Source organism: Entelurus aequoreus, linkage group LG11 (assembly GCF_033978785.1).
Source record: "Entelurus aequoreus isolate RoL-2023_Sb linkage group LG11, RoL_Eaeq_v1.1, whole genome shotgun sequence".
Lineage (NCBI taxonomy): Eukaryota > Metazoa > Chordata > Actinopteri > Syngnathiformes > Syngnathidae > Entelurus > Entelurus aequoreus.
Window position 1 is genome coordinate 62110773 of NC_084741.1, and position 14625 is coordinate 62125397.

At 39.7% G+C, this 14625-nt stretch overlaps 1 protein-coding gene across 1 annotated transcript in view; it reads left to right on the top strand.

Annotated features, from left to right (window-relative positions):
• The window catches only part of LOC133660324 (intermembrane lipid transfer protein VPS13B-like), a 563168-nt gene that overhangs the window by 448520 nt on the left and 100023 nt on the right, over window positions 1-14625 (top strand). Inside the window, 1 exon segment of the mRNA XM_062063728.1 lies at window positions 7195-7391. Coding sequence (XP_061919712.1) covers window positions 7195-7391 — 197 coding nt within the window.

Here is a 14625-nt window from a genome sequence, read left to right on the forward strand (position 1 = left end):
CCCCGAATGGAACAAGCAGTAGAAAATGGATGGATGGATGGCATTCTAACTCGTAAACAAAAGTCCGCTTACAATTGAGCCAATGGGAGGTCCTCTGTTCCGCCCATAAAGTCCTCTAAATCATTGGTACCCAACCTTTTTGTAACTGCGGACCGGTCAACGCTTGAAAATTTGTCCCACGGACCGGGGGGGTATGGTAATTTTTTTTATTTTTTTTTTGTCATAAAAAAATACAATCATGCGTGCTTACGGACTGTATCCCTGCAGACTGTATTGATATATATCAGGGGTGGGCAATTAATTTTTACCGGGGGCCGCATGAGCTACCCGAGCACTGCTGGAGGGCCACATCGACAATATTTCAATTAAATTTTGCTCAATATTATTTTTGATATATACCGTAAGATAAATAATAATAATAATAATAATAATAGTAATACTTCAACATAGTGTGTGTAACAGCATTCCATGACTAATATATATAAATTAACATTAATAATAAATGACAGTAAAATAAGCACACGTATGACTGAGGAGTCATAGTGTAACTTTGTGTGGTGTTTGAGTTGTCCGACTTTTTGTGTGGCCTTAAACGCACCAGTGGTTTAGTGCTATGCGTGTTGGTGACAGATGACAAGTTGGTTTTGGCCTGGTTTGTACGGCAGAAAATGACTAGTTTTTCGAGATAGAAGTGTTTTACTCATGTTTTTGGTGTGGTTATGTCCGAATATAAACAGTTTTGTTCAATAAAGTGATCGATATAATTCCTGTCCTCGAAGCATCTCGATAGACGTTACAATAATTGAACGGTGTTCAATTGAACGGTGTTGTCACTGTCACTCAAAGTTGCATTGCAAAATTCCATAGAATAAATATGTTTATTTTGTTTAGAATTCAGATGGGATTTGATTTGGTGCGCGGCATATATACTTGCTGCGCGCAGCGGACGCTTGAGCAGTGCGCAATTGCGCAGGCACGCACCTTAGGTGAGGGGACGTTGCTTTGCAGTTCATGTGTTGTTGAAAACACGGCATTCCTCATCAACTTTTCTCTTTTTGGCGTCTCGGGTGTAAACCGTGCATCACTTGTCGCTGCATGTGCACCTTCACTCGCAGGTTACACATGGACACACGCCCATAAATAATACTTTTCAAAATAAAAGCAGCACAGTTGTATTGCGCGCAGGACATAGATGTTTTTTCAACTTTATTTTGTAATTGCAGTTGTTCACATTCACTCACAATCACGCATACGTCCACACGGAAGTAATACAAATAACGATTTTCAAAACAAAAGCAGCACCGTTGTATTGCACACTCGACATAGATACTTTTTTAAATTTATTTTGTAATTTATAATTGGCCTCACGCGGGCCGGACAGGGACGCACAAAGGGCCGGATGCGGCACAAAGGGCCGGATGCGGCCCGCGGGCCGCAGAATGCCCAGGTCTGATATATATTGATATATAATGTAGGAACCAGGAATATTAATAACAGAAAGAAACAACCCTTTTGTGTGAATGAGTGTAAATATGGGAGGGAGGTTTTTTGGGTTGGTGCACTATTTGTAAGTGTATCTTGTGTTTTTTATGTTGATTTACTAAAAAAAAAAAATATATATATATATTTTTTAAACATTTTTATTTTTTGTATTTCTTGTGCGGCCCGTACCAATCGATCCACGGACCGGTACCGGGCCGCGGCCCGGTGGTTGGGCACCACTGCTCTAAAAAAACATCCAATAAGCGCCAACAATAGTCCATTTACATGTTTTTACTTGAATATTAACTAAGTATTAGTGATATTGTTATCATAAGCGCTAACGCAGACAAACTATTTAAAGCGGCGGTTTTCGTGATCAGATGGAACTAACTAGCTTGTGTGTCTATGTTGACATTATCGGCTGGTGAGCTGCTTTCTCACCTCGGTGCTCGTGGAAGTTTGAATGAAAGGTGAATTCGACTCACCTTGATGGTAGAATTATGAGAACATAACCTGACGAGATAGTCAACTTTGGCATCCAATTTAGAACTAGAAATGCGAGAAAGACACGAAAAGACGCTTGGTTCCACCTCCCTTTTTTCTTCGCGAGGATTATGAATCATTCTTTATTTAAACCAAAATATATGAACATCCTAACAGTCGGCATCCCAGTGACAGTAGACATTGTACAGTAAGTGGTGGTTTACTATGTTTGTTGGCTCTCAGGAAGTTTGCACTAAGTAAATAATCAGTGATGTTGAATTAAAAAGTGAATATTGTGATCCGTTTTTTTAAATTAATGCGCGGCTGTATGCTTGAAATGAGCAAAATACGTAAATACTAAATGTTATTATGAATGTACCTGGCTTTTTAGGCGGAATTGAGCCACTCCTAAAGGGTCCATTGTAAGTGGACTTTTGATCACATATATTTACTAGTTAGAATGGATGCAAAAATAAAAACATATGTGCTTGTCTTGCATAAGGATTGTGAATGATAGGCAAAATTCCAAAAAAAGTCCAGTTCACTTTTAATTTGGTTACAGATTTTCGACAATATAACTTGTTTTTACAATTTTTTGTCGCAATTTCACATTTATTTACTGATAATTTGACGGGCTTTTATGACAGATTTTGCTTCCTTGCAGGATAAGGTAAAGCCCTCAGTCTCCAAAAACCTAAGCCAAGTCCATGAACTGTTCAGCATCAGTATGACATTAAACCAAAAAGAGCAAGTGTGTGTTTCAGCCAAAATAACTATTGTTTTTAGCTGGACAGCACTCAAGCAGACTTGCATTAGTCATAGCTAATGCACTATAAAAAGAAAATACTGTTCATGAGGTTAATTTGATCAGGAGATTCAACACCTCATCCACCAACAACGCCACAGTCTCCCCAACAACTTTGGCATTAGGAAAAAGTTAAATATCTCAGCAAGGATTTATTTCTGATTTTCCACACTGATTAACGTTGAACGTATTTTAGCCCACCTGACACAGCATAGTGGGAGTCCTTTCCAGAACATGTTTTCATCATTTCTCCTAAGTAAACATTTGCTCAAGCTGATGTCAATTAAATTGTTCTGCTGGCTGATAAGAGGCAGCGAGCAGTGTATTTTTCTCGATATATAGACACCAGTCACAGAACAGAGGACCTAATCAGTGTTGATCTTTTTAATAAAAATCATGGAAGACAGGGCAGGGTATGTCAGCAGTCAGAGCCTCTGCGAATGCTCGGGGAGTCTTCAGTTGCACAGGCTTTGATTCGGCGATCACACCTGGATTCATTGTGGAAATTGAAATCATTTCTTCATGCTGTGTGTTTGCTTTAGGTCACCTGTCTTTAATTATCCTTCGGAGGGACTGTAATGTGTCAATCAGTCCAAGACAAGTAACTCCATGCAGAATAGTAGTTTGAGGTTTGGCAGAAACATAGGTGGTTGACAGTGATTGAAGTCAGATCAGCCAGCCGCTGTAGATGTGAAGATATTTATAAATACGTTTGAATATTTACTGTACTTGCCCTCGACATATGCACATTTTCTTGGCATTTAAACAACTTTAACCGAAAGAATATGATAACCCAGCGGGTTTACGTCATCAAGTCCTTAAAGACTTCCAGCAGAGAGTGTGTGGGTTATTTAGAGTTACATGTTTATCAGATAAGATACACACAATCATGTTGAGGAAACTGCACTGCCCAGACATACATACACACATGCATATATAGTAGGAACACCTAAATACACATACGGTACTCTATATATGCATATTGTCTTTCATGCACTGCAATTATTTCTTTTCTTCCTCTTGAATGCAACCAGGTGACATACCAAGTCCAGAAGTATTTGGTTTATATCATTTGCTTTCATAGCATGCAACAATAGGGTGGAATAAACAGTAATTGAAAACAATAAAATTATTAAAAACAATGAGTGATTTTAACTTTGATTTGGGAAGTTTAGCAAAATAGGGCATTTATAGTTTAGGAATAAGAGCCATTTATGTAGAGGGCTTCTTCTTTTAGGTTCTCAGAAATATTTGTACAACTGACATGATATTAATAATAATAGTAAGCATGACAATGGTTTGTAATACTTAGATTAGAGCACCTTTGCAGTTAATGACTAAATAAATGTAATATTTTTTTTAAACCTATGCTTCAATCCAATGTTCAATCAAGCATTGTCATATAGCACTTTTAATGCACATACAAGTTGCTTTACACCAACAAAGGAAGAAAGGAAACAAACACACATGCACGCATAAATAGTAGCACTGTTGACTATAACACATGGCATGGCACTGAGAATTGAAGAACAATGCTAATTTTGGAGAATAACTAAAAATTAACATCATTTTATAAATAATCCATCCATCCATCCATTTTCTACCGCTTGTCTCAAATATAAAATACATTTTAAAATACATATATAAAAATTAAATATAAATAATGACTTAAGTAAATAAAAACAAACTAGTGAGAATAATAGTAGTAAAAATACCAATGAATAAGATTGAAAATGAAAATACAAATTGAGAACCTGAGAAGAGTTTAAAATGATTTGTTAAAAACCTGATTACAAAGGTGTGCCTTTAACCTTTTAAAAAAATATATAAACAGTCTGTGCAGTCATGAGGTTTTCCAGCAGGCTGTTCAGCATGGGGGGGCCATAGTACCGTCTCACCGTGGGTCTTTGTCTTGGTATTTGGTAAAGAATAAAGGCCAGTGCCAGAGGACCTCAGGATCTGTGAGGGTTGATATTGCGAAAGCACCTCAGGTAGATAAAAAGTCGCAGGGCCATTAAGACATTTTGAAAATAATAATAGAGCTGGACTTTGAATCAGACAGGGTGTATTGTTGCCACACCCTCTGGTCCTCGTCAGTACGTTTTGTAATAATTGTAATTTTATTTTTGGGCATTAGAATAGTCCAAACGACAGAAATGGTGATTGTTTCATATTAAATACAGTCTGTGGTGTATAAAATAATAATAAATAAAGGCTGTTATTATCCAAATGCTTCTGGACCTTACTGTACATGGCAATCATAATCACATTCAATACATTTATAAATGTATTCTTGCACTTTTTTATTCCACCATTTCTATTGCAGCGTATTATCTGCTCCGCTCCTAAGGCCTTGGTCAAGAGTAATGATGTATCATATAAACATTACGTAGTCGTAACTGTCATTATATGTATAGAATAAAGCAGGTGAAATAAATCTGTTCTGGGAATTCTCCCCGGAGACCCCAGTTTCCGCTCCAGTGGCGAGTGTTGCGGGTGCACAACTCTGTCAGGTACAATTATGGAAAGTTGATTCCAGGAAACCCTACGTGGCATTTCATACACCGTGTAAATGATGGTTACCTCATGCATTCCTAACTAGGCTAAGTTAAATTAAAGGTGGTTTGTCCTCCACATGTGCACACTGGCCCCTATTGGCAGCTTCAAATTGCCCCGGGAGTACCATAGCTCTAGTAAACAATTTGATTTACACAGACCAATGTACTCCGCACACACCTTCATGTGTTGGTGTCTGGCATTTATCAGGTGGGCTGCTGAGAGCGCCCTGCCACTACCGATCCATCAGTAGCAGGGTTCTGCAGGTGGTCACTGGAACCTGAGAGCTTGGCTTTGTTCACACAGGAGCACCCGCCACATTTATGCTAATGTTGCCTCACTGTAGGAGCAATGAAAAAAGCCCCACCAGCCATCGCACTATGTGAACATTCTTCCATAACCTGATTGTTATTCGGTGTGAAAAACAGCTCCAGGACTTCAATGCAAATGGCTGTCTTGAAGCCTGCAGTTAAGTTATGCTGTGGTCATGCAGGGTTGTTATGGGGATGAGTGTTCACCATACTCTATTGGTGGTCTGCGGTGGAAATAATGTGTGTTTCGTGACCTGATGAACCTGGAAATCACGGTTAGTGAAATGACCATAATAGGACAGTAATGTAGCAACAGCTATGTGTTTAGTTAACCACAATAGTAGCTTAATCTGTATGAAACTAGGGGATACACTCAACAATATTATTTGTGCAGGAGCAAAGCTACTCTTGGTCAATCAGAGTTACACTAAATTTGAGGGTTTCCGCCCGAATGCAGCTGCGATAGGCTCAAGCCCCCCTGCGAAACCGAAAGGGACAAGCGGTAGAAAATTGATGGTTAGAAAAATGGATAAACTATAAGTGGAAGTGATAGTCTTTTAAATGGCTGATTAGATTTGTTTGGTGATTTCAATAAGCAGGGTTCGTACGGTCATGAAAAATTAAAAAGTCATAATATTTAAAAACAAAATTTCCAGGCTCTGGAAAAGTTATGGAAAATTAAAATTACATTTTGAAAAAGTCATAAAAATATTTTAAATTTCATTAATCCAAACAAAATCGATGTGTTGTAACGAAATGTAAATTGCTATGGACTGTCATGATAGTTTGGTGGTTTGAAAAATATATTAAATTTAGTCTGTGTATATATTGTATATATTTTGCATATTCTAAATTTTCTGTTTTAAAATGTCATCCCACAGGTGAGGGAATGTAAATAATCAAATTCCAAATCACTTCTCATGATAGTTTACTATTATTTAATTCTTTGTCAGAGGCTGATTTGTACCATCAAACAGACTTTTCACTGCTTCAGCAGCTACTAGGGCATCACATCTTACTCTTACTGGATGATGAACTCCAAACGTTAATGGGATCTGTTTCCAGTTCAATCAGTATCCACAGTCGTTATGATGCGATGGGGTGCACCTGCACAAGCAATGTCCAGCCTAGACGTACAACCTTAACATATAATGTAGAAGAAGTAAATCAATCAATCAATCAATGTTTATTTATATAGCCCTAAATCACAAGTGTCTCAAAGGGCTGTACAAGCCACAACGACATCCTCGGTACAGAGCCCACATACGGGCAAGGAAAACTCACCCCAGTGGGACGTCAATGTGAATGACTATGAGAAACCTTGGAGAGGACCCCCCCCCCCCCCCCCCGCCTCTAGGGGAGACCGAAAGCAATGGATGTTGAGTGGGTCTGACATAATATTGTGAAAGTCCAACACATCAGCGAAAGTCCAGTCCATAGTGGGGCCAGCAGGAACCATCCCGAGCGGGAAATGTTTACATGTAAATGCTTACAGCGGCTCTAAAAAAAAAAAACATTAAAAAAAACAACTTGTCATGATCTGTCGTTTTTTTTTAGGTCCCATGCAGCCTTCAGTATTGGGATGAGCTCCAGCAGGCCTTTGTTCCATACCGGGAATTTAGCCTGTCGGAGAGCAGCTCCTGTCAGCTGCAACTTCCCAGCCTCAGCCTCGTTGATCAACATAAAGAGCTGGTGGCTTCAGATTTGTGGAGGATTGTACTCAATAGTAACAACGAGGGAGGAGATGAGCAGAGGTAACGTTATGTATTATTGTGCATTATTATTATTATTTATATATTGTCATTATTATTTGTATATTTATTTTGAGACAAAAAGACACATTAAGTCCATGGTTTGGTTCTGTGCACAATTTGCATTTCCATTTTAAAGGGCCAAAAATATTATTTTTGGGGTACTACTGTAGTTTTATATGACCTGTTGACTGTTAAGCAGACAATTGTCACTTGCAAGTTTAAATTGAATGTAAGAATGGAACAAAAAGCACCAACCAATACTGTAGATTACAAAGGGGAAAGTTTTTTAAAGCTAGTTGTCTTGACTTCACCGTTTTGCCGTTCTCTCTCCTAAATTCTTTGCTGAGATACATGCTGTCCTGCTGCTATGATGTCACATTATTTATGGAGCTGACACAGCTATGCGCCCTTCCGCCTACACTCCCCCGCGGTGGAAACATAAGCTAGATCAGGGTTTAACGATTCAGACTGTAAAGTGGCAAACAAAACTTTACAAGTTGGTTTGAAACATTGCAAAGTTCCCCCAATTTTAAATACGACATCATTTCTGGAGACTTTTAATACCTCTAATTTTATGAAAATATGATGACGCTGCAGTGCAAAAATCAAGGCTAAGCAGAATATCACATGTTTTTAATAAATAGAAAAGGATAAACAATTGTCATGCAGTAATATGAATACCAATAACTTGTACAACATGTAATGTACACAATATTAGAAGCCTTTATTCAGGTAAAAATATCACAGATTATATTACCAACCATCTTTTTTAATAAAAGCATGACCGTAACAATGCACATATTGTGTTATTAATGTATTTCTACAATATACAAAATCTGGCAATACACCAACACACAGCAGACATTTATTTTTAAATGATTGTCATTAAAAGCCTGTTTGTCCTTTTTGTGTTGAGCTATTTAAAAGAGCTTAATGCTTAAAACACATTTCATTAAAGGCCTACTGAAACCCACTACTACCGACCACGCAGTCTGATAGTTTATATATCAATGATGAAATCTTAACAATGCAACACATGCCAATACGGCCGGGTTAACTTATAAAGTGCAATTTTAAATTTCCCGCCACACTTCCAGTTGAAAACGTCTAGATATGATGACGTATGCGCGTGACGTCAACAGTTGATACGGAAGTATTCGGACCCATTGAATCCAATACAAAAAAGCTCTGTTTTCATCCCAAAATTCCACAGTATTCTGGACATCTGTGTTGGTGAATCTTTTGCAATTTGTTTAATGAACAATGGAGACTGCAAAGAAGAAAGCTGTAGGTGCGATCTGTGTATTAGCGGCGGACTACAGCAACAGAACCAGGAGGACTTTGAGGATAGCAGACGCGCTAGCCGAACGACCTCACCTTGACTTCCTCCGTCTCCGGGCCACCAACCGCATCGGTGATCGGGTGAAGTCCTTCGTCGTACCGTCGATCGCTGGAACGCAGGTGAGCACGGGTCGTGATGAGCAGATGACTGTTGGTGTAGGTGCAGAGCTAATGTTTTTAGCATAGCTCTGTCGAGGTTCCGTAGCTAAGTTAGCTTCAATGGCGTCGTTAGCAACAGCATTGCTAAGCTTCGCCAAGCCGGAAAGCATTAACCGTGTATTTACATGTCCAGAGTTTGGTAGTATTGTTGATCTTCTGTCTATCCTTCCAGTCAGGGGTGTATTTGTTTTGTTTCTATATGCAGTAAAGCCCGATGCTATCACGTTAGCTCAGTAGCTAAAGAGCTTCACCGATGTATTGTCGTGGAGATAAAAGTCACTGTGAATGTCCATTTCGCGTTCTCGGCTCTCATTTTCAAGAGGATATAGTATTCGAGGTGGTTTAAAATACAAATCTGTTATCCACAATAGAAAAAGGAGAGAGTGTGGAATCCAATGAGCCAGCTTGTACCTAAGTTACGGTCAGAGCGAAAAAAGATACGTTCTGCACTGCACGCTAGTCCTTCACTTTCACGTTCCTCATCCACAAATCTTTCATCCTCGCTCAAATTAAAGGGGTAATCGTCGCTTTCTTGGTCCGAATCTCTCTCGCTGCTGGTGTAAACAATAGGAAAATGTGAGCAGTCCTTCCTCCGGTGTCGTCACGCTACTTCCGGTAGGGGCAAGGCTTTTTTTTATCAGAGACCAAAAGTTGCGAACTTTATCGTCGTTGTTCTATACTAAATCCTTTCAGCAAAAATATGGCAATATCGCGAAATGATCAAGTATGACACATAGAATGGATCTGCTATACCCGTTTAAATAAAAAAAATTCATTTCAGTAGGCCTTTAAACTTAATTGTCCATTTATGGTGTTAAAACTTAAAAATTATCTGTGTAGGGTACACCTATTAATGATGAAAAATTATACGTTTTAATATTTTCTCGATCGACTGGTAGGATCCCAAAGATCGACTGGTAGATCGCAATCGGCGGGTTGGTGAACCCTGGTTTAAAGTCTGTACATAAACAGTGCAAAGCAACTCCTCTAAGTTACTAACCCTCACCTCTTCAGTGGCAAATATACAGTTCTTACAAGTAATGTTATCACTGGTTGGTGAGGAAAAGTTAAACATGCAACACACTAAGAAAGACAGAGCAGGAGGAGACCAGAAACCATGCTAACCACTAAGATAGCTTGAAGTGCTTTGTGCACTTTAATATAGGTCTCGCTGAAACTGCGTTTCAGCTGAGAGTAACACATTTTGAACAGGAAATTAGCAAGTAGTTGACAACCCAACTTCAGAGTATTTTTGAGATATGGGCTGTCTCTTAGCTTTTTGTTAGGCTTTCAGTTGGGAGCATGAGTTTATGTTTCGAGCCCGTACATGGCTAGTTGACATAGTGATTGTCAGAATGAACCCTGTAAGATCCGGACCCTAAACATCTTTCTCGCGAGCAATAGCTCAGATATCGCATAACTTTGTTTTCCAACCCTGCGAACGGAGAAAGTGAATGTGAAGAACAGCGCTGAGATGATGTGCAATATATTCACTGAATTGAAGAAATAACCAAAAACATGACAGAGGAGCCAGATGAGGTGGTTCAGGCATCTGCTCAGGATGCCACCCGAACAGGCAGGAGGCCAAGGAGAAGACCCAGGACACGTTGGGAAGACTATGTCTCCCGGCTGGCCTGGGAACTCCTCGGGATCCCCCGGGAGGAGCTGGACGAAGTGGCTGGGGAGAGGGAAATCTGGGCTTTTCTGCTCAGGCTGCTGCCCCCGTGACCCGATCTCGGATAAGCGGAAGAAAATGGATGGATGGATGGATGACAGAGGAGTTGGCAAGGACGTCCGAACGTAGCAATGCTAGTGTGCAGACTCGGCACCATACTGATGCAGGAGTTAACTTTTTGCCAGCAATGATGTTAAAATAATATCTAAATGCCAAACATTTATCCTTGGAAATATGAGGTAGCTGCTGACACTGTAAAGTCTGCTCTCATAACAGTACACTCAGGCAGTCATGTTTCTAACCCCGCCATGCACGCAAGTGTAAACGTTACTATGTCGCATAACTGTGTGTATTTAGTACAGGTTAGTGGCAACGCTACTCAATTCTGGGTCAGAGAACAAAAATGCCCACAGACTCAACCATACATCTTTAGGAAAGTTGTCCAAGAAGAGCAAAAGGTTTTGTATGTGTGATGGCTATCTTTCCTAGATATTTGTATTATTAATATTAGTAGGAATGGGTACCTTTCACATTTGAATCAACACGGCACCAATTTGCAGTACTTTTGTGTGTGCTCATTTGTTAAAAATGTTAACATTTTTATTTAGCACTGAGCTGAGCTGTACATTTATCTTATTTTCTTACACTTCTGTGTCTCGTTTGCAAGTACTATACTGCACTGCATTATAGGCTTTGCATGCAGTTACAATTCCTAGACATTAGATGGCAATAGTGTAGAGATTACAGCAGACCTGGGCAAATTAGGCCCGGGGGCCGCATGCAGCCGGTTGAGCTTTTCAATCTGGCCTGCCAGGCATTCCCAAATACTTGTTTTAGATCTTTAAAATCGGAACTGGAGCCGCCATTATGATGTGCAGTGACGTTTTCAAATTACCGTAAGACTTGAACTATACAAAGTATTTCAATGGTTGGAATCTGCGCTTTTGCATGATGTACTAGTTACTATGCTAATCTAAGTCACAGCAGCTCAGACGAGGCACCAAATGTGGGACGGGAGCGTTTCCACAGAGGGTTTCCAGAGCGGCCAGCCTGAAATGTGGGTGTCAGGGACAGACGCGGAAGGAGATTTTTACAACAAAGTTCTAAAGCTTAGTGATATATCAGATATATCAGATTGTAGGTGGGGTTTTTTTAACCCTTCGCGTTCATATTTCGCTGTGTTTGTTGCATTTTTGTTGCGTTTCGCTTGATTGTAAAATATGTTGATCGAGAAGGTGTGTGACGTTCATATGTTGTCAATATTCAGTGTTTTATCGTTAATAGTTAATATTGTAAATCCTACATTCTATATTTTCATGTACATTCTGGGTGTCTCATTCAGTAAAAAAATTAAAAATTCCATTCTGTTTTTTCGGGCACTCTGTCATACCGTTTTTAGCATTCAATCAGACATTATTGTGAGGTTTTGTATTAGTGTTCCTAAAAATCAGATATACTGGCCCCCAGACAAAAAATGTTCTCTAAATGTGGCCCTCCGAGTCAAAATAATGGCCCAGGCTTGGATTACAGTGTGTTACTATTGCCAGTAATTAGTCTTTGCCAATACGTTGAATGTGCCAGTCTTGTTTTTTTATGGAGCCTTACGAAGTGTTTGTACCCTATGTATTGTATTTATTACATACTAGCTCTTTGATTGCAACATGCCTCTTAGTTGTAGTTTTATTACCAAATTCGAAGGCATTGAAATCGCCATGTAAAATAGCTAATGCTAAAATTTAGCATGACTATTGAAAATCCAATGTATATTGAAGCTGCGAGCAGCGTTGAGGGAGCCTTCGCCCCCTTTTGCACCTACGGGTTAAGTCGGCAGGCACGCAAGACTCATGCAGTCACGCCCTTCCCCATGCTCGGCCCACCATCAAAATTTCAGGAAAATTGAAGCATGTAGAAGGAAGTTATGACTGTTATTTTCCACCACAAGAGTGTGATATTGGCAGCACAGCAGTTATGCAGTTGTCTTACCCAACGCTCTTACCCACCATAAAAAAATCTAAGGAAGATCGGAGTATGTTGAAGGAAATTATTACTGTTATAATTGTACACCACAAGGGGGCGATGTTGATGTCAATATCAACGTGTAGTCATGATCAGACCCCAACCTAAAAGCCTCATATCAGTTTGGAAGGAGATCTAATCCTATGTGCAGTAATGACAGTTTGATGGTTGATGGCGAGGATCAGTGTTTGCCGCCAGGCTCCGCCTACTATAAGTGGATACGACCGATCCAGCACTTTGGGTTGTCATTGCATTTGTACCAATTTTGATCAAGAGCTGAATTTGTGGAGCCGAGTTTTAAATGTTGAAACTTTTGTGGCGAACCTTCAAATCAAATTTTGGCGCCATGCCACGCCTAGATCCTATAGCTTAGGTAAAATTCCTTTGTAATTTATCATCGCTCATCCGTCTGGCATCTGTCATTTTAACAGCGGTTCATTTGGTAAAAGTCCCATTTTTGGCCTAAAAATGGCAGACGGAAACCATTAATGAAAACTGTTTGTTTTCAAATATGGGTTCTTGAGACTTTTACATGCTTCATGTTATGATAGACTTTTCTGGCGATTTTTGTTCCAATGCGTGAATTTGGTGGCTGGGGCAAATTTTTTTCAAATTTTCAAGGGGGCGCTAGACAGTAAATTTTGACATTTCATGTTCAGTACCCCCAAAATATCAAATTTTCGCCAGACCAGAAGTTCTTGCAAAAATTGGTGAGCCTTTGTGCATGTTAAATGCAATCAAAGTTGGGGGAAAAAAATACACGCAGCAATTACAATAGGCCCTAATTAGCATCAACCTTGCGCATTTTGTAAAGTTGAGACTTTCTTTACTTTTAAGTGCCGTCTTCTTGCTTTGTTTGCATGGAAAATTGTAACATTACCCAAAGGCAGTCCAGCTGAGTGCTTGACTGGTTGTTTCCTGGCCAAATGCTTGAGCCGCTGCAGAGTTTGCAACCGGATGTGATGGCATTGTGCAACAAAGTTATCGAAATATGATTTTATTGATTCCAGGTGAATCTGTACCCAGTAGTACCGACGGACTATAAAAGTACCAAATTAGGTACTATCCCTACTTCCGTGTGCTTGGTTAATGACACAAGCTTACTGTATATTGATATGCTGTAATTTATACAAATATGTTTAAGCTTTACCTGTACTGTATTTATTTTGAACATGTGTGGTTGAAATCAGAGAAGGCGAACACACATCCAAGCCACTGAGCACAAAGAGTCAGCAATGTGTCCCTCATCCCACATATGGTGAGCAGGAGCTGGGAGCGGGTTTGGAAGGCGTTCAGATCGACCTAATGAGATTTCCCAGCACACCAAGTGCCTGTCAGGGCCCATCCGGATTCCTTCCTGCTTACCTTGAGTGTATCTAATCGTAGGGAAAGCTCACGGGAAGCACAAGGAGTAAAACCCCCTTTGGTTTGGCTCAAAAGTTGCTAGAAGGGTTGGGTTGACTCGTAACACCAAACAAAGAATGTGTTTGGTCTTACTACCACTGCTTCTCTTCTCTTATATCGCAGCCAACACCTTCTGACTTCTTATGGGCTTCACGCATTTCATCGCATTTCAATTTATTTTTCTTTATCCCCGCATTTCCTCCTGAGATTTATGGAACTTTAAGTGGAATAAAATTGCCAAGCCCACAAACTGCTCTTCGAGAGCGAGAAGAACAAAGAAAACAAGAAAACATGCACAAGAACAAACTGAGAAACAGTGTAAAACTAAATGTACATCTGCATTTCATTATAATCATACATCAAACATTGCCTTTAAGTTTAAATTGTTTGTCGTTATTGATCAAAATTGATTCCTTTCTCTTTACTCTGAAGTCTCTGAAAAAAAAGTCTTGGCTGCCCTGCCAACTGAAAGTAATGAAAATTGTCAACATATGATGCTTATCTTTTTAAGGGGCGCTCTGCCGCACCACCGTTATTTAGGTCTCAAGCATTTCCTGCTGCAGTGGTTATGCTGGACCGTGGTAGCGGCAAATTACTGAGCAAATGGTCATTCACTTCAATTATTTTCCATTCAGCACT